Source organism: Solanum stenotomum, chromosome 11 (assembly GCF_019186545.1).
Source record: "Solanum stenotomum isolate F172 chromosome 11, ASM1918654v1, whole genome shotgun sequence".
NCBI lineage: Eukaryota > Viridiplantae > Streptophyta > Magnoliopsida > Solanales > Solanaceae > Solanum > Solanum stenotomum.
Window position 1 is genome coordinate 1,587,143 of NC_064292.1, and position 27,469 is coordinate 1,614,611.

At 32.6% G+C, this 27,469-nt stretch overlaps 3 protein-coding genes across 10 annotated transcripts in view; all 3 read right to left on the reverse strand.

Annotated features, from left to right (window-relative positions):
• Nucleotides 1–1,615, reverse strand: part of LOC125844452 (putative disease resistance RPP13-like protein 1) — a 14,916-nt gene extending 13,301 nt beyond the window's left edge. The window contains exon 1 of the mRNA XM_049523767.1: nt 1,527–1,615. The gene's annotated coding sequence lies outside the window, so the exon portion shown is untranslated. The remainder of the gene's footprint in view (nt 1–1,526) is intronic.
• LOC125844250 (putative disease resistance RPP13-like protein 1) lies at nt 108–12,713 on the reverse strand. Of its 3 annotated transcripts, XM_049523528.1 has the most exons (8): nt 12,561–12,713; nt 8,717–12,480; nt 4,909–4,930; nt 4,705–4,781; nt 3,439–3,542; nt 2,838–3,051; nt 2,555–2,624; nt 1,655–2,121 (listed from the first exon to the last, which is right to left on the reverse strand). In XM_049523528.1, exons 2-8 carry the CDS (start codon nt 12,469–12,471, stop codon nt 1,996–1,998), a joined length of 4,368 nt encoding a protein of 1,455 aa, XP_049379485.1. In that variant the 5' UTR covers nt 12,472–12,480; nt 12,561–12,713; the 3' UTR covers nt 1,655–1,995. The 3 variants fall into 3 exon arrangements, 2 of the variants coding, with proteins under 2 accessions (XP_049379487.1, XP_049379485.1); XR_007444124.1 differs by lacking the exons at nt 2,838–3,051; nt 3,439–3,542 and adding an exon at nt 3,709–4,037 and having other exon boundaries at nt 2,058–2,121; nt 4,551–4,781; nt 4,867–4,945; nt 8,684–12,480; XM_049523530.1 differs by lacking the exons at nt 1,655–2,121; nt 2,555–2,624; nt 2,838–3,051; ... (1 more) ...; nt 4,705–4,781; nt 4,909–4,930 and adding an exon at nt 108–223 and having other exon boundaries at nt 8,684–12,480.
• Nucleotides 12,714–13,354: 641 nt separating this feature from the next.
• Nucleotides 13,355–27,469, reverse strand: part of LOC125844253 (uncharacterized) — a 72,469-nt gene continuing 58,354 nt past the window's right edge. The window contains exons 2-13 of one of the 6 annotated variants that reach the window (XM_049523533.1): nt 21,237–21,345; nt 20,976–21,126; nt 20,725–20,799; nt 20,030–20,145; nt 19,071–19,124; nt 18,251–18,338; nt 18,025–18,117; nt 15,995–16,035; nt 15,038–15,091; nt 14,786–14,949; nt 14,251–14,320; nt 13,355–13,725 (exon numbers count right to left, since the gene is read on the reverse strand). In XM_049523533.1, coding sequence (XP_049379490.1) covers nt 13,600–13,725; nt 14,251–14,320; nt 14,786–14,949; nt 15,038–15,091; nt 15,995–16,035; nt 18,025–18,117; nt 18,251–18,338; nt 19,071–19,124; nt 20,030–20,145; nt 20,725–20,799; nt 20,976–21,126; nt 21,237–21,332 — 1,128 coding nt within the window. In that variant the 5' untranslated portion in view covers nt 21,333–21,345 and the 3' untranslated portion in view covers nt 13,355–13,599. Of the gene's footprint in view, nt 13,726–14,250; nt 14,321–14,703; nt 14,950–15,034; nt 15,092–15,994; nt 16,036–18,024; nt 18,118–18,250; nt 18,339–19,070; nt 19,125–20,029; nt 20,146–20,724; nt 20,800–20,975; nt 21,127–21,236; nt 21,434–27,469 lie in introns of those variants that run through there. The other 5 variants (XM_049523532.1, XM_049523534.1, XM_049523535.1 and 2 more) reach the window with 5 other exon arrangements.

The window sequence follows — 27,469 nt, forward strand, 5'->3', positions numbered from 1 at the left end:
CCCAATCGTATGTAGAACAACTTTCGAACAATGAAAACGATATTTTCAAAAGCAATTTTCCACTTTAAGTAACTGAAACACGAGTAAATCATTATTTTGTTATCTAACCTTGACTTCATCCCGAACAGGATATACTTTCTTGACTTTACACTAGCTCTAAGGTGTCACTCGAGGTTGAGTAATGGACATAATTTGAAGGAAACTTCACAATCCTCTAAGTTCTCTGCATATCATAACCAAAAAACTGATGTGATATTCTGGATCTTTGAATATGAAAACAAAAAGAAACTGATGCAATAATGCAGTCGCATCAACTTGAAATTAATGTGGTACAACATGACATCAATAATGGAAGCAGGCATTCAAAGTTGTTTTCACTTTCTTTAAATTTGAAGCTTGATGTAACTCTTATCAAGATGTTGGCTACCTGATTGAGAAAGTGAGGTTGCACTTGTTGGACCCTTTATCTCCAAAGGTGATAACATATATTAAGCAATCAACTTTCTTGAGCAAATTATCTCAATTCCTACCTATACTAGATTTCATCCTGATCTAAAGATATTTCGTCGACTTCACAGAAGCAATAGATGGTACACACTGGTCAAAAAGAATTAGCAAACAATCAAAATATACTAAGAGGGAAAATGCATAAGTACCCTCTCAGCCTATGCCCAAAATCCCTAAGACACACCAAACCTTTACTAAGGTCTTATTACCCCCGAACTTATTTTGTATATAATTTTCTACCCCTTTTCACCCTACGTGGCACTATCTTGTGGGCCCAACGCGTGTTGACAATTTTTTCAAGGATAGTGCCACGTAGGCCGAAAAGGGGTAGAAAATTATATATAAAATAAGTTCGGGGGGTAATAGGACCTTAGTAAAGGTTAGGTGTGTCTCAGGGATTTTGGGCATAGGCTGGGGGATACTTATGCATTTTCCCTATACTAAGGAAATAGAATAACTTACATCTATCGGAGAAGCACTCGTTTTAATGGCTCTCCCAATCAACATTTATGATTTGAGCAATAGACATTCCACACTGCTCAACAAGGTTTTAAAAAGGAAAAGAATCAACAAAAAAGCAAAGTGAAGTCAACAAAAATAAAAAGCTTCTGATGGAAAAGAATAACTTACATCAGTTGGAGAGGCATTCGGTTAAATCATCACAGGTATTCCCAATCGATCTCTATGATTAATAAAAACCTGAATAGTGCTGATGCTTTTAGGTGTTAAATTTATTGGGAGGCAAACATTTGTATTTTTGATACATAGGAAGCAAACCTTGTGTATGGTACACCTTTGAATTCTATTAGAGCTTTGAATTCGATAGTGGACATGTGCATAACTCTAAACTCACTGAAAAGGGAAAGAACAAGTATACATGAATTGCTATTGAGATGAAAGTTGAAGCAATACATGAACTAAAAATATTCAAGTAACATTAATTGGTATTGAGATCTAAAATTAAAATCATCCTAAAGTTCAAGCAAGTAGAAAGCTTATGAGGAAAAAGAAAAACTTACATTTGTGAGAACACCATTTGTTTTAATCGTTAAAGGCATTCCTCATCGATCTCTATGGTGGAGATATGAGCAATTTCTGGCCAGTATTCACATCATTTCATACATTGAAAAGCATAATATCTAAGAGATAAGTCTCTAAAATTGTGATAACATTAAAAGTTGAGGTACCAAAATGGTCATTACAAAGCAAACTGATTATAAGCTGAAGTGAAATCCTAAATACTAGTCCAGCACTGAAGCAAATGACTCAGTTTGAACTGTTCCATTTGAGACGGTTATGCATGAGAGAAATTGTGTAATAATCTACTGTAAACTGACGAGGCACTCTTGTGTATCGATAGATTTTTCAAAGAATGCGTGAGCTTTCTTAGCCTGATTTCAATCTCCAATCTGGAAACAGAGGGACAGGAAGAGTCGATTTTTCATCCTTTGAGGATCGAATGTTTGTATCTCAGTGTATAATACTCAGTTAAGGGAATAAATCTTGAATGTCAAGGATATCAGCTAGGACACCAGCTGCTGTGGTATCATTTCCTGCTCCAGCACCTTGGATAACCAAAGGTTGTTTCTCGTAACAACGACTGTATATCTCCACCTGCAGACAAACGAATTGCAGACGTTCAATCATCATAGTCATTCTTCAACAAAAGCAAGTCATTAATCTTACTGATTGTATGACCTCATAAGTACAAGGGAAACATTTTACGATTAAGGTAGAATTGTAGACCTTAACTACATAAAGTTTTGCAGGGCAACACCAGATGATGCGTAAAGAGTAAAGACAAAGTAAGGCGTTCGCCTTAGGCATGGGTAATAGATGAGCAATTCTTTGAAATCACAGCATAAAGTAATAGATCACTACACTAAATGACATCACAAAAGGGCTTTAAACATTGGCGACGCGTATGATATGGTTGAACCTCCATAGCAGTTAAAAGAAAATTCCCAACGGAAACCAAAGTAATGGAACAAGAAGAAGAGGGACGAAAGAAACAGTAAAATGGGAGGTGAAAGTGAACAATACATACCACATCATCACTTCCTCTTAATCTTCCCAATGCAGAATCTTTTGGAACTTCTTGGATGCCAACTTCATATCTGAAAATGAGAGATGTTTATGTCATGTACACAGAAGTTACTTGCCACAAACATTACTTCTTATGTACTTGGAAGAAATGTATGATGGATCTTTAACTTATTGATACATCTATGAATTTAAATGGTAAACCTCTACTAGGTTAGGACTTAGGTGGACCCTCTTAGTGCTTCTTAGTAATCTCAAGAGATATAGAAGGTTAGTTAGCAATTTACACTATCTTATAGGTGCTAGATCTGATGTTGCCTTTCCAACTGCTATTGTGAATCAATTTCAGTATTCGCCATGTCGTATTCACTAGGATGCAATGATTTGCATCTTTTGGGGAAGGAGCTTTCTCTTGGAAAGGATTATCAACGAAAATCAAAGACAATTTTGATATAAAATGGACAGGGATAGTGTGATACCTTCTGTATATACATTCTACTTCTAAATACTATAATACTTTCAGGCAATTTGGCATTATAGAAGAAAGAGAATATTGGGTCATGATTATGGTAACTATGAACTCATAGATTAACAACCACCAAAAGGATCGAAAACGCTTATTGTTAGTTCACCAAATTGGTTAAAGGTATCCTTATATGATCTTGGACTAGCTTTTTGGACTGGGTTAGGCTCAAAGTACCATTTTCTTGATGATATCTCACTCAAGCTCATCCGTAATGTTTAGTTACCCAATGTTTGGAAACTCAATTTATCGGCATATAGACATATTCACCAAACCCTATACAGTTTACATGTATAGCAGGCTCATATCTTCAATTCTCATATGGTGGCTTTACAAACATTAATAGGGTGGTTGTAACTTATCACCTGGTTCAGTGTAGCCAAGGCTTTTAGCCGCATTAACGACTTGGCTGAGTGGCTTTCCATCCTCAACCTCACTCATTACATACCCCAGGGTACCTGTTAAATACCAAGATATATGGCATCTTACCATCGAATGCTCCTAATGTTTATAACAAGCAAGATAACCACTGACGATAATCATTTGCTATTGCATATAAAAAGATGTTTAGCTTTTTTGTCTGCCTCCTTTACCTATCAAATTTTTTGTTAACATTATAGATGAAACTCTCTTACCTCTTTTACACTGTGGGTCTATGTCTTCATCCCGGATTCTTCAAGATAGATTCCATTTTCCTCCTAAAAAGAAATTTATGTCAGTCATCTTGCAGCTAACCATCTTCGTGTCATCTTTTCTTCTTCTAAGTGTCTTATCCACGATCAACGCACAGGAAGGATCGTTGGCTGGAAGAGGACCTCTGGGCAACGGAACCTCTCAGCACCAAAGTTAATAACTTGTCCATCAGGCAATTCATAGTCAAATGCCACATTGGAGGCAGGAGGCAGGAGGATGATGTTTCGCCCTCCCTCCTCTCTAGTTCATCCATCATATCAGCTTCTGGCTTCTATTAATAAAATAAATAATGAGCTCAGTTCCGCATAGAACATCCTTTAAAAGCTAGGAATTAAGCAGCAAAATATATTGTTTTGCCTAGCTTTTTTAGAACATGTTGATCATTCGACGCTTTTCCTTTCCAACATTAGACCAAACATATGCATAAACTTGGGTCAGAAATTAATTCAGTGAAATGTGAATAAGGTGACATCAACTTAGCAAACACTTCATAAGAGGATTTGAAAATTTAGCATCTTCTATAGAATTGAGGCATGTATTATAACCTAATCAGAAGACATGTAAAACTAAAGATTGAAGAAGATCAGCAGAAAAATAAATATTTGAATCAACAGATGCCAATCATATGTTAAACAACTTTCGAACAATGAAAACAATATTTTCAAAAGCAATTTCCCACTTTAAGTATCTGAATACCAGTAGAAAACCGATATACTCCGACATCATTGAGATGCAAGGTGGGGCAAAACCAATATAAGCGTCGTGGTGAGGAAGAAAGAAGAACCTTTGTAACTTTCTCACCCGTAAACTTCTTCTCATCAGGTGAGGCAGGAATTGAAAACTTGGGGGTGTTGGGTTGAGTTCTTCTACTCTGTTGATGTCTTTTGTGTCTTGGTTGTCATCAGAACTGAAGGCGTGAAGCTCGAAATGGGTTTCAGAGAATTTTGAAACTGTCGATTTCTCTGTTTTGCTGATTGATGACTGGTGAGGGTTCCAATGAAGGAAATCTATTTGGCTGATTTATGAGAATGCAAAGTATTACTATAAAATAAGCATCTTGGTAACTGAAACACGAGTAAATCATTATTTTGTTATCTCACCTTGCCGAGCTAGATTGCCATATGCTTTAAATGATATCTTACCACTCTCATAGAGACTTCATCTCTGCAACATATCTGTCTGCATATCATGAGGAGTAAAACATATCTTTATCCTATAATCTATATCATATCATATCATATTATATTAAAAGTGGGAAGGTTCAAAATATAAAATTGAATTACCATTTTATCCCCAAAATAAATCAAAATAATATAAAACAATAAATAATAGATAACATCCTTTAAAAGTTAAATAATCATTTTAAAAGAACATACAAAAATTAACTTATATCCGTCATTCCTTTTACTCCTATTTAATTCTCTTCCAGTTGTTAGTCAATTTTTTTGATGAGTTATTATCAGTTTCACCAACTGATGTACGTGTAACGTGACCATCAAACTTCTCTCCAATAAGTATATTGATTCTCTTAATGTCCTGTCATATACTAATGTGACCCCTCAACTTCTTCCTTAACTATATTTGTAATTGCAAAATACACACAGAGATAAAGTTCAAGCAGTTGGATAATGTCTATTTGTCCAGATTTCTTTTAATGGTAAGTAGATAGTATGTATATTACTTATATATTTTTTGCATGTATATAGTACTTAGTTAATATTTTAGATTATTGTCTTTTCCTATTAGGGTCTTTCTAATATTTCATTTTTTTTAATAGGGAAAGCATGACAAAAAGCTATATTATTAGAATAACAATATTTATTAATTATATGTAGATTGTGACAAAGGATTGTTGGAGTTGATACTTCCACTATATTGTCATATGTTAATATCAAGTTTCTTATTCTTGATTGATGGGTACACCTTCCACCTGATCTTTTATATAGCTTTAATATCAAGTTTCTTATTCTTGATTGATGGGTACACCTTCCACCTGATCTTTTATATAGCTTAAATCTTTATGAAATATTGAGTTGTTCAATTTTGCAGGTTTACTCTATATCTAATCACTCATTCAACAAAGAAGTAATTTTATTAAGCTATCTGCTCATCAATTTCAGTTTGTATGTTTATCACTTAAAACTTTATGTTTATACTGCAGTAATTAGTATGATTTATAGTGTATATACTACATGGGTTATACGTGCAATGCGCGTGAAGTGTGAAATTTCAAAGTATAATGATGAATTATCATTTTACCCCTAAATTAAATAAACAAAATTATAAAATATTTAATTAATTAAGTATTATATTATATATATGTTATTTGTAATATCAAACTTTTCATGTACCATCTAACCATTAATTTTGGTAACTTATATACATTGACACAAAAAATTGCAGAATTTTAAGAGTAACATTAGGTAATAAAATATAGATTATTATAATTACATTAGGTAATAATGTTTTCCATTTCAATATTTGTTTTTTCTTTCAATCAGGTTTTGTGTTCCTCAAATTACGAGACCGAATCAATGATCTTCTATTCGTTTAAGATAAATATCAGAAACAATTTTTGTTTTGTTTCCTTTCTCCAATTTCAGGTGAAATTCAGCATGTAAATTATATTTTATGTTAATAAATTTTCTCTTCTTATGTCTCTCAATAATCTTTTCTATGCAGTACTTTGTAAAGTACTGCTTGAACTAAGGGTCCATGGTAAACAACCTCTCTATATTTATAAGGTAAAAGTAAGGATGCATACGTATAAAAAAATTTAAGACATCACTTATATGATTATATTGGATATGTTGTTATTGTAGTAGCATTTTCTTATATGTCTTCATTTTCCAAGGATACTTTATGGTAGCAATTTCTTTTATTTTTAAAAATAATGTGAAATGAATAACTACCAACAAAAATTCAATCATGTACAAAATTTATAAAATAGTAAGAAACAAACATGCAACGCACGTTCCTAGAATCTAGTATTACTAAAAGTGGGAAGCTCCAACCTTTAAAGTTGGATTATCATTTTACTCCTTCATTATATTAAAATGTTATAAATTATTTAATTAATTAAATAGTAAAAATAAAATTATAATTCACCCAAGGCTTAATTACATGTTTCAAGTTCAAAAATAAAATTTTGCGTGTTTAGATATAAACAAAACGTCAAAACATTTCAAATTCTTGGCTACGTTAATTTAGAAACAGTTAATATTTAAAGGAGGCTACTTTTTTAAATGTTGTCATACTAAATGTTAATAATAGCTAAAATAACGATAAGAAATAATAGTTTCTCATTTTACAAGATTTCCAAAATTAGTTTATACATTTTCGGAATGATTATAAATAATTAAAAATAAATAATAGGTATATAATTTAATAAAATAATTACTATAAAAATTTGCAGTAGCTTTTGACTTTATATGATTTTCTATAGCACTAATATTATAAGTTTAAAAATACTTTAAAGAGAAAAATAATTCTAGAAAGAGACTTTCACTACCCCATTAACTACACATACATACAATGTATGTTATTTATTTATGTCATTTATTAAATTAATAAATTTATATTATCTTGAGCTCGTAGTTATAAAATTTTGGCAGAAATTGAAGAATGGTCTTTTTATTATTCAATACAGATTATTATATTAGTCAATTTCCTCCATATATCAGCTCACACTTTTGCATTACTCTTCTTTTACTCAACATACTTCCTTATTCATGGTTAGGTAAATATATTCTACTGCTTTTTTCTTCTCTTCCTCTTATTACAATTTTACATTTTTCATTCCAATAATACCAACTTCTCATGAAGCATTCACACAAAAAACAACATAATTAACAATTGATTAAGAAATTAAGATGATAATATTATATCATCGTATCTCATATATATGTTTATTATATTATTAAAAGTGGCCAGAATGTTAGGCAAAAGTTAGATTATGATTCTATTTCTACATTTAATTTAAATGTTATAAACTATTTAATAAATTAAATATTTAATAGTAAATCATCATATTAGTACATGAATCAACCACCATAAAGTTTTTTGAATATGTATTCTTTTTATTAATTTCATGCTGGAGTTAAATTCATGAATTTTTTGTTTTGTTCATCTTCCAATTGGAAATATGAATGGTTATGTTTGCCCTAAACAAAAAGGAAAAAAAAAAACATATAGATCTATATTATATTCTTTTTTGTATATAAATATTTGTATTAATGTGAAGTATATTACATAGATTTATTACCACTAACTCTTCATTATGTAAATACATGCAACTCCCACTAACTATATTTATTATGATTTTTACTACCACCTCTCATCCATGATCAAATGAATTAATGTCATATTCATAACAACTCTAAGTGTTCTTCAATCTTATCCTATGAATAGTGACATTTGACACAATATTGTACATAGTTAAAACAAATTAAAAAAAAAATAAAATATATCTATGCTCTCTTCTCTTGTCTCTTTTTATTTGTTTTTTTTTAATGTTTATGTTTCTTGTTTGTTGTTATTGTATAACTTTTTATTGTTTTATTGTTATTAATATTGAGAATTTACATTGAATATTGTATTTGTACAATAATTAGTTATTTTTACTTTATGCACTTTTAGTCAATTTTATAATTAAGGGTGTATTCTTTTTATTAGGAAGATATATGTACTTTCTATAGTAAAAATGGTGGATATTTTTTTAGAAAATACCAATAGATTTGAAGGGGATAAAATATGTCATTTGCAATACAAAAATTATATGAAATATTTTGGGATAAACGTGTGGTGCAACGCATGTTTCCAGAACTAGAATTTAAAATGAAAAAGAATTAACAAAAAAGCAGAGTGAAGTAAACGGAAATAAAAAGCTTCCAAATCCAAGGGAAAAGAATAGCTTACATCAGTTGAAGAGCCATTCGTTTTAATCATCACATGCATTCATCATCGATGTATATGCTGGGAAATTGAGCAATATTTGGCCAGTATTCCCCGTTGTCAAATTCTAGTAGTGGTGTGAGCAATGGACAGTCGTCAATATGTAGTCTAGAGAGGGAAGAGGGCATCCCTTTTACTGGAAGAGATTGGAGCTTAGGGCAATTATAGATGGTCAGCTGAGAGAGGGAGGAGGGCAGTGCTGATTCAGGAAGTGATTGGAGATTAGGGAAATTCCTGATTTGTAGACTTTGAAGCGAAGTGAGGTGCGAAAACTGGCCTTGTTCCAGCATTGACTGAATTTGAGGTAAATTACCCGCAATATATAGATATTGAAGAGAGGTGAGGCTGTTGAGATGTTGGCTGCTTAATGTTTTCACATTGTTTATTCTAAGTGATTGAATAGAGGAAGGCAACTCCCAATTCTCACCACCAAAAATCTCTTCGTCACTGCCATCATGAGAGATCACTAACTTTCTTAGACAGGGGAGTCTCTGTAAATGCCACTCCTTTCGGCCGTTCACCAATTTCTCACACTCCCTGATATGAAGGAGTCGTAAATTGAAGGGCAATCCTCCTTCAGGAAAGAACTCTATTTCTGGACAATTATTCAATGTCAGTGTCTTAAGAGATGGAAGGAGTTCCTGCATACGTTCTGGCAGCCACTTCAGCTTATTACAGCCATGAATAGTCAGTGACGTCATCTGGGTCCCCCCACATGCCACCGAAAGTATTTCAACATTCTCACATCCCCAAATAATGAGACTTTCAGTGGCAGTAGGAATCAAAAACCTAGTAAGGTTGTGGCAATTAGATACATTCAACGTGCGTGCTGTTGGGAGAAACTCAGGTGATATATCATCTATACAATCACAATTACGCAGTGTCAATTCCTCGAGAAACATACTCATCTCACCAACTGGCGGATCCAATTTCAATTTCCGGCAACCAGATATGTCTATTCTCTTCAAGGTAGTGGGCAGTATGCTAAAAGGAAAGGAGGTAACAGAGTTACAATAATGTATATCTAATTCCTCAAGTTGGGATCTAAACACTTGAGCATCATCAAGTGTAGCGAACTCTCCACTTGAAAGTTGGATGGATGTCTCCAAACTGAGTTCAGGGCAATTTTTAATTAAAAGGTACTCAAGTGTAGCGAACTCTCCACTTCCTAGTACGTGCCATTGCTTCCACTCTGGCATATCTGCAAATACAAGCGTCTCAAGACAGTTAAAAGGCTTTTTGGACGACAAACAACCATAGAATTCTTCCGTCACCTCTGTTATTCCATGCATCCCTCTAATCAAAAGGAATTTCAGAAAAGGCAGTTCTCCTAGTGCTGGCAAGGAATAACAGTCCTTGCAGTAGCTAAGAGACAATTTCACCAGCTTAAGAAACAAAGGATCAGCTAGCCAATTTGGAAATATTATCCCTCTATATCCAGTGATTTCGACTTCTTTTATGTTTTTATGTGGGCGTAGCTCATCAAGTATGTCTCTTTCAGTTTGTGAATTGTCGGCACTACTACTTTCACTCCACTCCAAAGATAACTTGTCAACATGATTTTTCTCCCTCAACTTTGCCTTCACAGCTTCCCTTCTATCAACTACATTTTGCAACTCTAGAACTGATAGATATCCATACAAGTTCTGTGCGTCACCTAAATCTTCTATTCTCCAACTACTTAGAAGAAACTTGGCTCCCACTAGCACTTGGAGGCTTTTCAACTTGCTCAGATGTAGCGGCATCTTCAAGAGAGAAGTGTTGCTTATGTCAAGATGACGCAAGTTAATCAACTTCTCCATCTGCAGCGGTAGCTCCTCAAGTTCAGCACAAGATGACAGGAGAAGTGTCTCTAAGTTATACAACACACAAATGGAATCTGGCAACCTTTTAATCTCTGTCTGAGAAATATCCAAAAATCTCAGGAGCTTTAATTCGATAAACAAGTCATTTGGCAACTCCTTAATCTTGTAATGAGACAATGATAGTACCCTCAAGGATCTTAGTCTAGGCAGTATGTTAAGCAGCACCCTCTTGCTTAGAGGGTGATAACAATCATTGACACTAATACATGTCGGAAGCAATGTTCTCAGCTGCTCCAATTTGTAGAGGGGTGTCAATTTCTCAAAGTCACCATATCCCATTGAATAAGATAAGTGCCGACTTTTTTCCAACATATGAGATCCTTTGCTCTCTTCCAACCTGATACAAAGTTTTGAAGATGCAATTTGGGCTAAATCATTTACAAGGTCATGCATTAAGAATAAATTCTCTATGTTCCCTTCAGAAGGATTTGGGACCCTTTCGAATAATGATCTTGACCTCAACTCGAGAAAGTATTGGTTGCCTGAATCTTGAATTATTTCATCTTCCTGACGTACGAGACCATTGGCAATCCACAGATGAATGACTTGTTCTTTCCTAAATGGATAATCTTTAGGAAATATTGCACAATAGGAAAAACATCGCTTTAAATGTGCAGGAAGATCATTGTAGCTCAACATCAACGCTGGTAATACATCATTGTGTGGCAGCTCCCATATTTCACTTCTCAAAATACGTTTCCACTCTTCAACCTCTGATTTGGAGCGTAACATGCCAGCGAGCGTCTTCAGAGCTAAGGGCAGTCCTTTGCACTTAGCTGCAATTTGTTTGCCGACCTCTTCAAGTTCCGGATGTCCCATAGGATCCATGTTTTCAAATGCATGTCTTTTAAATAAAGACCAAGAGGCTTCAGTAGACAAATTATCCATGCTAATTTGCTCATTTCCCATTATCAAGGCAACACTCTCTTTACGTGTTGTCACAATGATCTTACTTCCTATATCTCCTTGTACAAAAACATTTCTCAAGTCATCCCACTCGTTGTAGTTGTCATTCCACACATCGTCCAGAACAAGAAGAAACTTCTTTCCCTTTAATCTTTCCTTCAATTTGACTTGTAGCTGGTTAAGATTGTCATCAACCTTCAAGTCAGTTGAGCCAATTTCTTGAAGTAACCCTTTTGTTATTCTGAAAGCATCATATGCCTCAGAAACACAAAACCAAGCTTTCAAAACAAAATGTTTCTGCACTCTCTCATCATTGTAAACCGCTTTAGCAAGTGTTGTCTTACCCAGGCCGCCCATTCCAACAATAGGAACTACAGTCAGCTTTTTTTCACTTGCATCTTCAGATAATAAACGGTCAATCAAATCCTCTATATCATTCTTCCTTCCAAAGATATCAGAATCATCAACCAAAGAAGTTGAAGGTGTTCTAGTTTCTTGTTTAGTCGAACCAAAATGCTCCTTTAAGCCAAGGCGACCAATTTGCTTTTCCAACACCTCCAATGTTTCAATGGTTTCTTCCAACTTCTCCTTTATGTTAAGGAAAAATTCATCAGTCAAGCACAGGTTGAGGTCACTTACTTGTTTGTTGCTTGTTTCTGCAAGATTTTGATGCTGGCCTTCCACCTTAAGCCTCAAAGCTTCATAATTGACTTGTTCTATCAAGTTTTCAGCGCCATCCACAGCATTCTGAAGCTTATTGAACCACTGGCTCACGTGTCGATTTGATGCTTGCTTATTCTCTGCATCACTTAGCACAATCTGAAGACCAAGCAAAATGTCCTCCAGCTTGTGTAAGAGCTGAACATGATCCTTATGCTTCTGAAACATGTTGAGAAGATCACCGTGAGGAGCAAGCCTATCAAAGAGAACATTCAAAGCTGAAGAGAGAAATGCACCACCAACTTCTAACCCAATCTCCATTTCTGAAATCTGCAAGCAAAATAAGGAAACACAAAATGATTTTAAGAAGATAAATGTTCAAACTTCAACTACTAACAACTTTATTTTACCTGTTGAATGCTAAAAGCTAAGAGTGATATGTAATCAAGAATGATTTCTCTCCCTCTCTTTGGCTTGTAATTGGTATAACTATGTTTTATCTACAGTCTGCAGCTCACAGCAACAGAAAAAAAAGAGTAGCAAAAAATTATGGAGTCTGCCAGTCTGGAATTCAATAATTGAAGCAAGAGAGGAAAGGTACTTAGGGTGGGGCACTCCAAAGAATATTGTGGTGTTCTATCACAAGGTTTTCTAAAGAAATATCATATAAAATGGAACAATTTTTGTTTTGAAATTTTAATCTATGTTTGTTGATAATTTACAGTTTACTTATAGTGTAAATGAATTCTGGATATAATACCAAAGCTAAATCGATTCTTCAAAAAATAGAAAACATTAGGAAAAACGCCTTCATAGTAAAAGTTACCTATGTTCCTTGGATTCTATAAAAACATCTTTGGGTATGTATCTGATATTCCAAAAGCTTTACATTTTTTAAAGATCCAACACGAATCCGGTAATACCTTTGAAGGGTCTTAGCAACATAGGTGACAACTTTGGAAAAATTTACTATAATACACTATATATGTAATGTTAGAAGCTGATAGATTAGATTGAAATACTGGAATATAACTATACCTTGCATTGTCTAAAGAAAATATCTTTCCTATGTGCACTCAACTAATAGTTGTTACCTCAGAAAGTCACTTTCTTTGTCTAAAGAAAAAAGTATTTCGATTATTTTTTATAAATATCAAATACCATACCGAATACCAAACTTGAAAAGCGTAATAACTACGAGATAAGTCTCTAAAATTGTGATGACATAAAAAGTTGAGGTAACGAAATGGTCATTACAAAGCAAACTGATTATAAGCTGAAGTGAAATCCTAAAAACTAGTCCAGCACTGAGGCAAATGACTCTGTTTGCTCTGTTCCATTTGAGTCGTTATGCACGAGAGACATTGCATAATAATCTACTGTAAACTGAAGAGTCGATTTTTCGTCCTTTGAGGATCAGATGTTTGTATCTCAGTGTATAATACTCAGTTAAGGGAATAAATCTTGAATGTCAAGGATATCAGCTAGGACACCAGCTGCTGTGGTATCATTTCCTGCTCCAGCACCTTGGATAACCAAAGGTTGTTTCTCATAACAACGGCTGTATATCTCCACCTGCAGACAAACAAATTGCAGACGTTCAATCATCATAGTCATTCTTCGACAAAAGCAAATCATTCATGTTACTTTTTTATAACCTCATAAGTAAAAGGGAAACATTTTACGATTAAGGTAGAATCGAAGACCTTAACTACATAAAGTTTTGCAGGGCGACGCCAGATGATGCGTAAAGAGTAAAGACAAAGTAAGGCGTTCGCCTAGGCATAGGTAAGGGTGTACAACAGATGTATTCATATTCTAAGAGATGAAAATTAAGTGATATCTGCATCTTCTAAGTGAGAAAAATAAGCAATTCTTTGAAATCACAGCATGATGTTTTACATCACTTTACACTAAATGACATCACAAAAAGGCATTAAACAATTAAAAATGCTTTACCTTGATAATCTAATAACGATGCGTATGATATGGTTGAACCTCCATAGCAGTTAAAAGAAAATTCCCAATGGAAGTAAAGGAACAAGAAGAAGAGGGACCAAAGAAACAGCAAAATGGGAGGTGAAAGTGAAGAATGCATACCACATTATCACTTCCTCTTAATCTTCCCAATGCAGAATCTTTTGGAACTTCTTGGATGCCAACTTCACATCTGAAAATGTGAGATGTTAATGTCATGTACACAAAAGTGTTTTCAATAATAAATTTTTCCCCATCTATGCCATTACAAATTTATACTTCTAACTCATTCTTTAATTGGTTACGGATACAAGAGGTGAACACAGCTGATCAGATGACTAACATAAAACAGATGAACTTACAACTGATTTGCAGATAGCTCTCAAACTTATATGTCCAAGTGGGTGAATGCTGTCATAATTTTCTAAATCATTTGTTAAGAGGAATTGAGACTATCTTCTAAGATAAACTTGTCTTAATTAGTAGTAATTGTTATGCTCATCACTCATCAGTACCTTAACTTGCCATAACACTCCCATCAGTGAGCAAGCTTTGCTTTAAGCGTCTAGAGGTACAGTGACTTACAGAACATGATAAGAATAAAAGATCCAGTTGCCATTATCCATTGAGCAAACTAAAAATGAAATGAAAGAATTACCTCGCATCATCAATCAGGCAAACATAACGCAGAACATTCCCATTTGCAGAAGCTTGTTTAATCCTATCTTCAATTTTCTGATCAAGTAAGGGAAGGCCATTCACTAGAAAGTCTTCCAGAGGCATCACATCGGGTCCCATTTCTTCAGGATACAAGCTTTCAATCTGAAAAGGGAATTGCAAATGCATCAAGGTTTCTGAAGCTAATTGAATTGGTAACAAAACAAAGAGACATTGTGACATGTATCCTAACCTTCATATTATCTAGGTTTAAACGCCGTCCAAGGAGCCGAGCAAGAATGAGAGCCTGTTATGAAGACATCTGTTAGAATAGGAATAGGTTTATACAATCCTATTAGAATAGGAATAGGTTTACACAATCCTTTTAGAATAGGAATAGGTTTACACAATCCTATTAGAATAGGAATAGGTTTATACAATCCTATTTAGAATAGGGATAGGAATACAAATAGAAATAGGAATAGTAAATAGTATCCTACTTGGTAAAGGATTGTATTCAAGTGTCTATAAATATCTACAACAACAATTCAATAAAAAAAAATTCCTATATTCTCACAACATCAAAACAAAATGTTGTCATGAGGGATGTTCAACTTCTCAAAATTTACAGAACCAATTAGAACTATGAACATTTCGCGAAAGGTACCGAAAAACCAAGTATTAACTATATCAAGTTGGATAAGATATGCTTCCCATCACAATCTGCGAAAATGATTCTGCCTAAATCACTGCTTTTCTGCTCCCCAAAGGCACCATCATCCCAAGCACCAAATAAGGAAAAATTATAACAAAGACATCCATTCAGCTAAAATTCCCATACTCATAAATGGACAACATTCAGCATAAGAATATCACAGAAAAAATATACTTCCTGAAAACACTTTCTACAGTGAGTGTGAGTATATAGCAGATGAAACATTATGTCTTAATTATGCATACTGTAAGACTGCAGGTAAGTTCAGATAAAAAAAAAAAAATTTAGAATTTGTAGGTGTTTGAAATTCTGCAGGTAAAAAATTGAATTTAAAATTGAAATAGTTTAATCATAATAGTTTGGCAATATAAATTGAAATTCTGCAGAATTTGTTCTTCCCGGTAAAAAACTTTAATCAGCATAATAGTTTGGCAATATAAATGGATTGAAATCTTGGACACTGTAAGTTTAATCAGAAGAAAGATGTTTCCTAACCTTTCTTGCTACATCCATGCCACCTAGATCATCCCGAGGATCTGCAGATAAGTATAAATACATAAGAATAACTTCATACTTCAACTATCCTAATGAGAATTGAAATGAAGTGTAGTGTCAGCGATTTTTTTCTTCCATAATGATATTTGGGATGGATGTACGATTCGTGTTAATTGCTGCTAGAAAGTAGACTGCTTCTTGACAATGCATTGAAGACATTGTTATTTCTTTATTAGAAAAGGAACTAGAATTTCCTTAGAAGTTTTGGATGGCTCCAAATTTCTTATATAATCCTGCTGGAAACAGAATTATGATCTCCTTGGATAAAGCACTCTCCTTAAAAGTTTACTTGCCACAAACAACATCTTATGTACTTAGAAGACATGTATGATGGAATGTGAACTTATTGATACTTCAATGAATTTATATGGTAAACCTCCACTAGGTTAGTAGGACCCTCTTAGTGCTTCTTAGTAATCTCAAGAGAGAGATATAGAAGGTTAGTTTTACACTATCTTATAGGTGACTAGACCTGATGGTTCCTTTCCAACTGTTATTATGAATCAATTTTTGTATTCGCCATGTCGTATTCACTAGAATGCAATGATTTGCATCTTTTGCGGTAGGAAGCCTGCTCTTGGAAAGGATTATCAACAAAAGTCAAAGACAATCACGATGCAAAATGGACAGTGATACCTTCTTTATATACGTTCTACTTCTAAATACTATAATACTTTCAGGCAATTGGCCAATATAGAAGAAAGAGAATATTGGGTCATGACTATGGTAACGATGAGCACATAGATAAACAACCACCAAAAGGATCGAAAACGGTTGCTGTTAGTTTACCACATTGGTTAAAGGTACCCTTATATGATCTTGGATTAACTTTTTGGACTGGGTTAGGCACAAAGTCCATTTACTTAATGATATCTCACTGAAGCTCATCCCTAATGTTTAGTTACCCAATGTTTAGCCCCTATGTTATTTTATACATACTCCATATGCTCCGCCCTGTGCAAGCAATAAGATGTTAGTCTCACTTCAGTTGAGGATGTATTGTTGTAATCTCTTTATGTGGTCTTCGGCAATCCTCATGTCATGAGGTAACTTTAAGGCATAGTTAAACCCGAAATAGATTTTTCTACAACAATTGAAATTGATCATAACAAAACTTGAGTGCGATAATCAANTAGCCCCTATGTTATTTTATACATACTCCATATGGTCCGCCCTGTGCAAGCAATAAGATGTTAGTCTCACTTCATTTGAGGATGTATTGTTGTAATCTCTTTATGTGGTCTTCGGCAATCCTCATGTCATGAGGTAACTTTTAGGCGTAGTTAAACCCGAAATAGATTTTTCTATAACAATTGAAATTGATCATAACAAAACTTGAGTGCGATAATCAAGTTATACTTGTATCCCATTGTATGCAGCATCTGACAAGAGGACCAAGCATATAGAAACTGACTGTCCCTTCCCAAAAAACTGTTTTCACGACACTGTTATAAAGTTTGGAAAGTCAACTGATACATATTCACCAAATCCTATACAGGTTTACATGTATGCACCAGCTAGAGGGGAGAATCAGATAGATAAATGTAAATAACAAGAGATAAGTGTAAAATAGAGTTGTATGTGCATGTTCACCACATTGGGTAAATGTAAGAATATGCCCTGTAAAGTGAGCGTCTAAAAAAAGAATTCACGTGTAAGACATTTGTATCACACATTCTCTTAATCGCTTCTCAAATTTCTCTGATTTCTCTCACATTCGAATTGGTGCTAGACAAACTTCCTAAGCAGAAGGCCAAAAAATATTGTTGTACAAGAGGAACACTTGCCTGACAGGAAAACGAGTAGAATTACTCAGACAGAGGAACATATAAACAATAAAGTAAGACTACACTTACTTAAGAATAGATAATTATCATATTTTTGACAACCACTTTTCTGTTTTTGTAAGTCATATCTTCAATACTCATATGGGATTTTACAACATTAATAGGGTGGTTGTAACTTATCACCTGGTTCAGTGTAACCAAGGCTTTTAGCAGCATTAAGGACTTGGCTGAATGGTTTTCCATCCTCAACCTCACTCATTACATACCCCAAGGTACCTGTTAGATACCAAGATATATGGCATCTTACCATCAAATGCTCTTAATGTTTATAACAAGCAAGATAACCACCAAGGATAATCATTTACTATTGCATATATAGCCAAAATGATAAATGGTCATAAAATATTACCACTCAAACTCCCAATAATATGGTAGACAGGGTCTCCTGATGAAATTATGCGATTTAAGGATGCTATGACAGGAAGGCCAGCACCAACCTACCACACATATAGCAATTTCAGACAACTTTGCTAAGCCGAGTATAAACTGAACTAGGACAACACTATCCTTTGTATACCACAGAAGCTAAATTAATCACTTAAACAAACACAATGCGCTACAAATCCCATATCATTGTTTGGGAAGTCAAACAAGAAAAGCTTTTAAAGCAGGAGAGGAAGGTTTAACTTGTATGAGACATTTAAGAATCTCAAATACAAGTGAAGCTAATTTTTAATCAACTAGTGCTAATATCAGATAAACCAAATGATACCCATCACTATCCATATGATCAGTTAATCTTTCTATCTTCAAATGTATATTTCCAGATAGATGCCTAATTACATCCTTCTTTCAGCGAACAGTGGCAGGAAATCTGACACAGGAAAATTGGAACTTTCACAGTTGGAGAGAGTAGGATGGAGGGACTCCAACCATCCTACCACACCCCTTGGTGATAAAGGGATTGGATATACTTGTGTTTAAATTGACAAGAGAAGAAGCTACAAAACGGAACTGGTCACCACTGCAAAATGTTGATATCAAAAAGACAGGACAACCAAGGTTTCAGCCAGCTTTCTGGTCTTACTCAATCAAACACAATTCAACTTTTTCTACCTAGAGACCCATACACCAGTATAACCCCATAACATGACACCTAAAAGCTCCTTTGTCTCCAACATTTCAGTGCACAAAAGATTTTTACACGCAATAGAAACAAGAGAACATACAGTTGACTCATGTCTAAGGCGACGGGGCTGTGACACCAACTTATCATAATCCTCCTGCAAACAAGGCAAAAATAATCAATACACTAAACATAATAGTTGCCATTTGAGAGGAAACCCTTTTACAGATTAAGAGAGGATGAAAGGTGACAAGGGCTGAAAGGTGATTGACCTGTAATTCTGAATGTTCACAAGTTATGCAGTGACCATAGCAAACGTAATAAGTAAACAAGAGACAATCAAAGGAAGGAATTGAAACTGACGTTGACTTTAGCTTTGTTGAATAGTGTGATCATCTCATCCAAAAAATTAAGTTGAGTGCACCTTTATTTANTCAAGGGAAGGAATTGAAACTGACGTTGACTTTAGTCCTGTTGAATAGTGCGATCATCTCATCCAAAAAATTAAGTTGAGTGCACCTTATTTATTTAACTCGCTCGTGTGTGGAACTGATTCTTTTCTATGGGCCAACTGGCCAAGCACGTGGAACTTTTTTATCATTCTAATGAAGGGTGATGGTGAACTGTCTTCTCAGCTACCATAAATAATTAGTCACCTCATTCAAAAGTTTAAACTATTAGATTTTTTTTAATGTGGAAGTTTAAACTATTAGATAGATCACACGTGTTCAGTTAAATATATCTTCAGCAAACTTTATATTCATGTTATAGCATTTGACTCGCTTTTTGTTCTTGTCTCGTTTAGCATCTTTTGTTAGATTTCAAGATTAAACACGGTCGAATGGATCATTAACTGCATTTCTGCACGTAAGCATGCATATGGTTGCTAAAAGGAAAAAAAAATGAAAACCATGGACACTGTCTGCTATTTTTATTCTTCTACTGCTAGTGGCATATCCAATGGTTGAACCATGTCTAGAACACTGTTCCTATGCTACAACAACTACCTGGTTTTAAGCTACACATTCAAAGAAATTAACGACAATAAAAAGGATCGGTTACCATTTGCACAGTAAGAGGCTTCTTGTTAGCTAGCACCACACAACAACCAAAATCTACAACCTGGTTTAGCACTCCAATAGTCTCAGCACTAGCTGAACAATCAACAAATGCTAAACCTGCCACAGTTTGAATTTCAATCAAAAGGAATCTGACTGTTAAACAACTCCCCAAAAGCTAACACCTTGATACCAGCATTATCTTATGCCTTCACATACAAAGAATTTAAGCAACTGTAATAAATGTATAAGCAAGAATAAGATGTTTCTTGAACTCATTCCCTCCCGATAAACAAAAGATTTCCTTCCATACAGCAAAATAGACTAACAACTCCGCCGGACTGCAAAAACAAAACTAATTTACTCACTGCACTTCATACATTTGAGCCTAGATTGGACTAAACAGTCAAAGTAAATCAGCAAGGTCCAGAATCATGCAGCAGCTGAAGTCAACTACTGTACTATACTCGTCAAAGCATTTAAAAATCATGGGGAAGATTTAACAGTAGGAGCTGATACAAAGCATTTAACCCATACGGCATAAAGTTAACAGCTACTCATTGTTACTAATCAAACTTCTCAAGTAGATTAGTCCTTCACCAGTAAAGAATAACGACAATATAAGCAGGTATAGGCTTTCCATAACAAGCCTACCAACCCCAACAATCCCAAAATAAATATCTTGGACATGACACAAACCTGTTGATTTGCCAAGAAGTCCAATATCAATTACTTTTCGTATAACTTCTGGACCGGAAAACACTTGGCATACACCTACATGTCAGAACAAAAAAAGATTTCACCTTTTTGTCATTCTACAAATAAGCACACCAAATAACTTAGCAGCTTGTTGAAGGGTGATTGCTAAATATTGCAATACAACAGGTAAACTAACCACACCAAATGACTTAAACAAAAAACAAAAAAAAAAAAAGAAGGTGAACTGCTACTAGAATTTGCAAGAGTCTGCAATGAAGAGCCATTGGATTTGACACGACAAACTTCAAGAAGAAATGAATCATCCAATTCTGCAGTGAGAACATCAGCAACAACCACCAAAGATTTGCTATCACACACACCCACAACTCGCAAATGCACCCCCTGTAAGTTTTTAGTATTACCCACAAAAACCCAACACAGATAAACACTAATAACAATCAAAATTGACGATGATTTTCTCAAATTGATAAAAAGACAACACTTTTCATTACCTGTTTGGCATGAAGAGATCGACAAGAAACAATATGTTGAAGCAATTGACGGCCAACTCCTCCACAACCCATCAAAAACACCGGTAAACTCTTCATCTTTTTGCTTTAACTTTTGGATTCTTCAACTTCCTTATGCCACTCTTCTTCGATTTCTCTCTCAAAGAATCTTGAAATGTCTCCATTAATGGAGGATTTTGTGTTTAAGAGGAAAGTCTTCTGTGTGTACACTTTGGTTCTTAATGTTTGGAATGTGACACATCAGTCCAATTATTTTTCCGCACGTTCGATTAGTTGGCGATAAACAAGTAAGAATTGCCTCAACCAAAATTGATGGAATTGGCCCTAAAAAAGTCATTCATGTTCGTTATCGATTAGGTATCAGTGGAAACATAAAGATAAAAGAATTAACTAAGTATCAAATCGACCAAATTGAACAAATGATAAGTTCTTTCTTAAGAGATGGAGTAATCGTCACTTAATTGAATTTGATCGGTACAATCCGTGTGCTTACCTACTTATCTTTCATTGGTAGTGGAATTAGTTACACTTTGACTCTATATTTATTACTTATGATTTGAAATAATGTATTGCATCGTATAATATTTATTTGATGAATATAAATTTAGAACTGATTGTATTGTTTTAAATTGTTATATCATATCACACATAATTGATATGAAGAATAAACTTATAAGAAAAGTAGAGTAAGGATAGAGTAACCATAAAAATGTAGAGTAAAAGATAAAATAGAATTATTAAATAATAAGTAATGATAAAATGAGAAAAAATAATATGTTATCAAACTAAATCGATTGTTACTTAAAATTAGACACATGACGTAATTTAGGTAACAAGCATGATATTTAAACTAATAAAACAGTACAGTACAATACAATAGATAAAAATCATCCAAACAAGTTGTTCGTATTTACTTTTCTTGGCTCGTATATATTGATTATTGATGCTAAAATACTCATTATAATATGAATTATACAAAATATTATATATTTATTAAATGGTTGGTGAGAGATTATTTAGGTTGATTACTTTTTTTCTTAACAAAAGTTTTGAGTTTTGACACAAATAAGTGTTTCCAAAATGAATTATTAGTTAAATTATGGAAATTTTACATAAATTTCATAGTGTTAAGAGCTAATTATATTTTATCCTTGCTCTTTTCTATATTACAAAAATCTCTTAAAATTTTTTGGAATCCGGATGCATTCCAAAACGTTCCGATATATCGCGTCTTGGTTTCGAGTACAACATTCATCGTCCCGATACATATCCTACTAATGCATCACGTAAAGTGATGTATAGAGAATAAGAGAGAGTATTATTTTGTAATTTTTTCGAATGGTAGGAAATTTTAGAAAATATGGTAAAATAAGTTGTATATTTAGATGATTTTCTCTTAAATTATTATTTTTTCAAATCAGTATGTTCCTTTAACTATTATAATGGGCTGGTTTTTGTCAACCATTGAATTCAAAGCCCAGCCCAATTTGATGGGCCTTCAACATGCTAATCCATTCCATCTGAATTTCCATTTGCACGTATTAGAGTAACTACATTACATACTTAGGCCCAAATGAAGTTTTAATTAACTTTTTTTTTGTCAATATTATTATCACTGTCATATATGTATGAGAAAATAATATACAAATTAGATCATATGCTAATAGGCATTATGTGCATATTCTCATCTAATTAAATTTAGATTCGAAGACCAAACAATCAACGAAATATGAAATAATTAAAAAAAAGCATCTTGTTGATCGATTACGTAGAAGAAATATAGAAAAAAGTACTAATTGTAATTTGATGGAATTATAATACTCTATACTAAACATCAAGGTCAACAAAATGCTCATCATCAGCTAATATTCATCCATGGCGGGTTGTGATTTTTATTAATATTATACTAGAAAGCAATTGTCTGTGCCAGCACGGGCCCAATATTATTAAGTATTATTTCTTTTTTTTTGTTAAGTTTGTTTTTACGTGAAATTGAAGAAAAGAAATTTGATGGATGTAAGGTGGTGTTCGTTATGTAAAATATTAATTTTTCTATATTTGATCAGTTAAAATCTTTGCAATATATTTTCTCTAGGAAATAATTTTTTTTCCTTTTAAAATGAGGAAATGATTTCTATAGTAGACGTATGAAAAAAAGAAGTTACACATGATATTCTACATTGATAATGTCTTCCTCCGTTTTCAACCACACCTCATCTTTACCCCATAATATGGAGCTCCCCCCATCTTCATCCCCACCACCACACACATCCCTACCCTCTACCTTCACCTCTTATAGTATTTGTCTAAATTATATAAAAATGCTTTTAGGATAATAATTTTTGCCAACCTATCAAAAACAAGAAAATAAATAAGAAACATATTTATTTTCCTAGAAATCATTTCTAAAATAATATTTTTAATCTTAACAAACACATCGTAAGTAATTATTAATGATATACTCATAGTATTGCATACTAAAAATTGAATACGCTCTCGATCCATGAATAAATGTTGATTGCCAAATGATAAATTACTATACTCATGGAAACATTATACCATTAGATACTTAAAGCGACACTTTATACACATATAGAGTATTACTATTTATATATTAGTGAAAGATGATACATTTTTTCAATAGTCATCAAGGTTCTTATTTTTAGTTTTATTTTACCAAAAACATATTACGGAATAATTTTATTAATTATATTTTAAAATTTATTATTAATATATCATTGTTAAAATAACAATTAGGATAAAAATAAAGAAAATGTGCATATTGTACTAATTAATTTAATTTTAGACTCTCAATTATCTAGGAGTTTAACTTGACTATTAGTATTTTATAGAATTACTTAATGATAATGATAAAGTCAGGCAAAAATAATTAATTTTCTTAATTTATTAAAATAAACAAGTAGAATATTATTTTATTATTATAAGACTCAAATTAATAAATTTTCGTTATTAGGATAAAAATAAAGAACATGTGCATATTGTACTAATTAATTTAATTTTTAGTCTCTCAATTATCTAGGAGTTTAACTTGAATATTAGTATTTTATAGAATTACTTAACGATAATGATAAAGTCAGGAAAAAATAATTAATTTTCTTAATTTAATTTCATTATTATAAGAGTCAAATTAAAGATAACATTTACTATTTACTTTATTAATTATAATTAGTGGATTGATTTTCGAGAAAACTCTCAGCCAATAAGAGAATAACATTTTCCTTGATTCCTATAATTGATTCTTCTTATTATTTATCCTTTCTACCATCTCTTCTTATTATATGTTATGTCATCTCATTTTTACTTGTCATATTTGGACTTATATATTCATTAAAAATAATAATTTATAGGTTAAATAATTAATACTAAAAATATAATATAATTTTTTTTAAAAAAATATTATAATATATGAAAATTGACAATAAAAAAAAATAAAATAATGGACAAGTAAAAGACGGATGAAGTATGTACTCCCTCCGACCCTTTTGACTTGTGAAATTTTGACTCGACACACCTCTTAAGAAAATAATGATTGGTATAATGAGTTTATTATTTTACTCTTATTAATTGGTAAAGTTTTAAACATATTTACTCACTACATTTTTTAAAAATATTAATTTAATGTTAATAAATTAAAGGTATAATAGGAGAAAAATATATTTTTTTCTTGATTTGTTAAATATATTTGACAAATAAATAAAAACGGAGAAAGTATCTATGAAATTTATGCCAATTGGAAGAGGGAAAAAACGGAAGTGGACCAAAGCCCACGTCTTATAATACCTACAGCAAATAGAAAAGTGAGGTTCATCATATTCTTCAATGACATGGTAGGATTTGTAATTAAATAAAAAAGATTGGACTTTTTTTAAAGTTCTTGCTGAGGTACAACAAACAAAGAAAGAAATACAACTTTTTGAAGCAAGTTTATCTTGCAAAATCTTTTGTAAGACTTTAATAACATTTATGGCAAATAGAAGAAAGTGGGGCCCATCATATTCAGCATGGGCAGGGCATACTTTGTAATTAATAATTAGATAGAAAAAGGAGGATCTTTTTAAGAGTTCTTACTTAGGTTCAAATAACAATGCAAAAGTTGCAATATTTTTAAGCAAGCTTATCTTGCAATTTTTTTAAAGGACTTTAATACCTCCAAACTTTAATTTAATGTTAGAAAACTGACATGTTGAAACTGCCTCAAACTCTCTCTTCTAATATATAGAAAGTAAAAGTAAAATATAATAAAAAGAAATAATTTAAATTAATTTGACGTTTTTCTTAATAAATTATTTATTAGGAGTTTATTTTTTAAAAATAATTTTATTAATTATACTTTAAAAATATAAATATGATTATTAATAATCTTATATAGTTATTTAATGATATATATAATATTAAAAAATAATTTGTTTTGAATATAAAAGCTAAATAATAAAATTTTATTAAATTATTTAACTATATTAAATTTAAACAATTTAATATGTAGAGAATAAAATGAAAATATATCATTGTATAGGTGTCAATTGTAAAATTAAATGGACCCCACTATACTCAATGATAGAAGGCATAATAATTTAGTAGAAAAGTGTAGGGTTTTTTCAAAAAATGTTAAGAAGGTCCAAATAATAAGGCTAATAGTACAATTTTTTTTATGCAATACTTATCACTTTGAGAAGCTGGAATGACAAAAATATTTCCACTTGCCAATTGAATGACCAATAAGCGGCCTTTGAAACTCTCTCTTCTAATATATATAAATAAAAGTACAACTGGTTATCTAATTTAATGTCTAATTATTTTGATACGAGGAGAATTCTAGCTTATGTAATCCTATAGTTTCTACATAAAAATGATTCAATTTAGCTTTGAAGGTTAGTTAAATCTCAGTAGACAAAAATTGCCAAAAACAAATTGGAACAATTGAAAATTAAAAATAACTACAAGTATGAAATAAGAAAAAATCATCTTGTTGGACTAATTAAAAAGATGAATAGAAAGAAGTACTAACACTAAATATAATTCAAGCTTAATATAATATTAAGAACACTATAATACTAATTATCAAGGTCAACAAGATGCTTATCATTAGCCAATATTTGTCCTCGATAGGTTGATCTCAGTGTATGAAATTGAATTCCAGTCTTTTCTTGAAAGATAGCTTTAAGATCTCCAACTGTGTCATTACGCTAAACCTTAATATTAAATATACAACTCGTAAACTTGTTGCTCGATATTGGTTCATATCGAAGGATTAAGGTAGATCCTTTCTTCATTCCTAGAGAAACAAGAGTTTGAGGATTTCTTAAAACTGCACCCTCGTACAAAAGCTTCTGATTCTTAAAAGAAAATTCAGTTTGCTCTTGAATATAGGCTTTAACTGCAATAATACTATCATCCGGTGCAACTATTAAGGTATAAGAAATACGACAATCTTTAGCAGTACCATCTATAATGTACTTAGATCCAATCGCGTCTTTGTAAGTATCATCATGAATGATAATTTGCATTGTTCGACTCATTGACCATGGATCTTTGACCATAGAGAACAACATAAGCATTTTCATAGATATTTTTGTTATCGGTGCGTATCGCAAAATTAACGTAGAACCTGTTTTGATTCCTAATGCAAATAAAGTTTGCGCATCACTCAAATCTTTACCATCCTTGCTCAAAAGCCTTTGTTTTTAAAAAGGAATATGTTTTTCCTCTTGAATAAATGCTTTAACTATAGCTATTGTATTTCTTGGATCAACCATTAAGGCAAAACGGTTTCGATATTCTTTAGTACCATCCATGTTGTCTTGAGCTCCAAACTTGGCTAAGAAACATTTTGATAATGAATACCGTTGAATAATATTTTGAGTGTCATCTTGAATGATAATTTGCATAAATCGACTTGCTGACCTTAGACGTACAAGATCTGTAAAGATAAAACTCAACATAAGCATGTATCAAAGCAAACTATAATAGTTAGGACATTATAATTAAATAATTAAACAAAAGCAACATACTAGCAATGCAAAATCAGAGAATTTTAATATAAAAATCAAAAGTGAAGAAAGTGAGAGGATACATTGTTTGCGTTTTGCATCCATAATGAAAATTAATTAACTTTGTTCTCTCTAATTAACCCCAAATCCCTATTTATAATATCATTAATTATAAGAAAAGAGGCCAAGATAATTATTGAAACGATT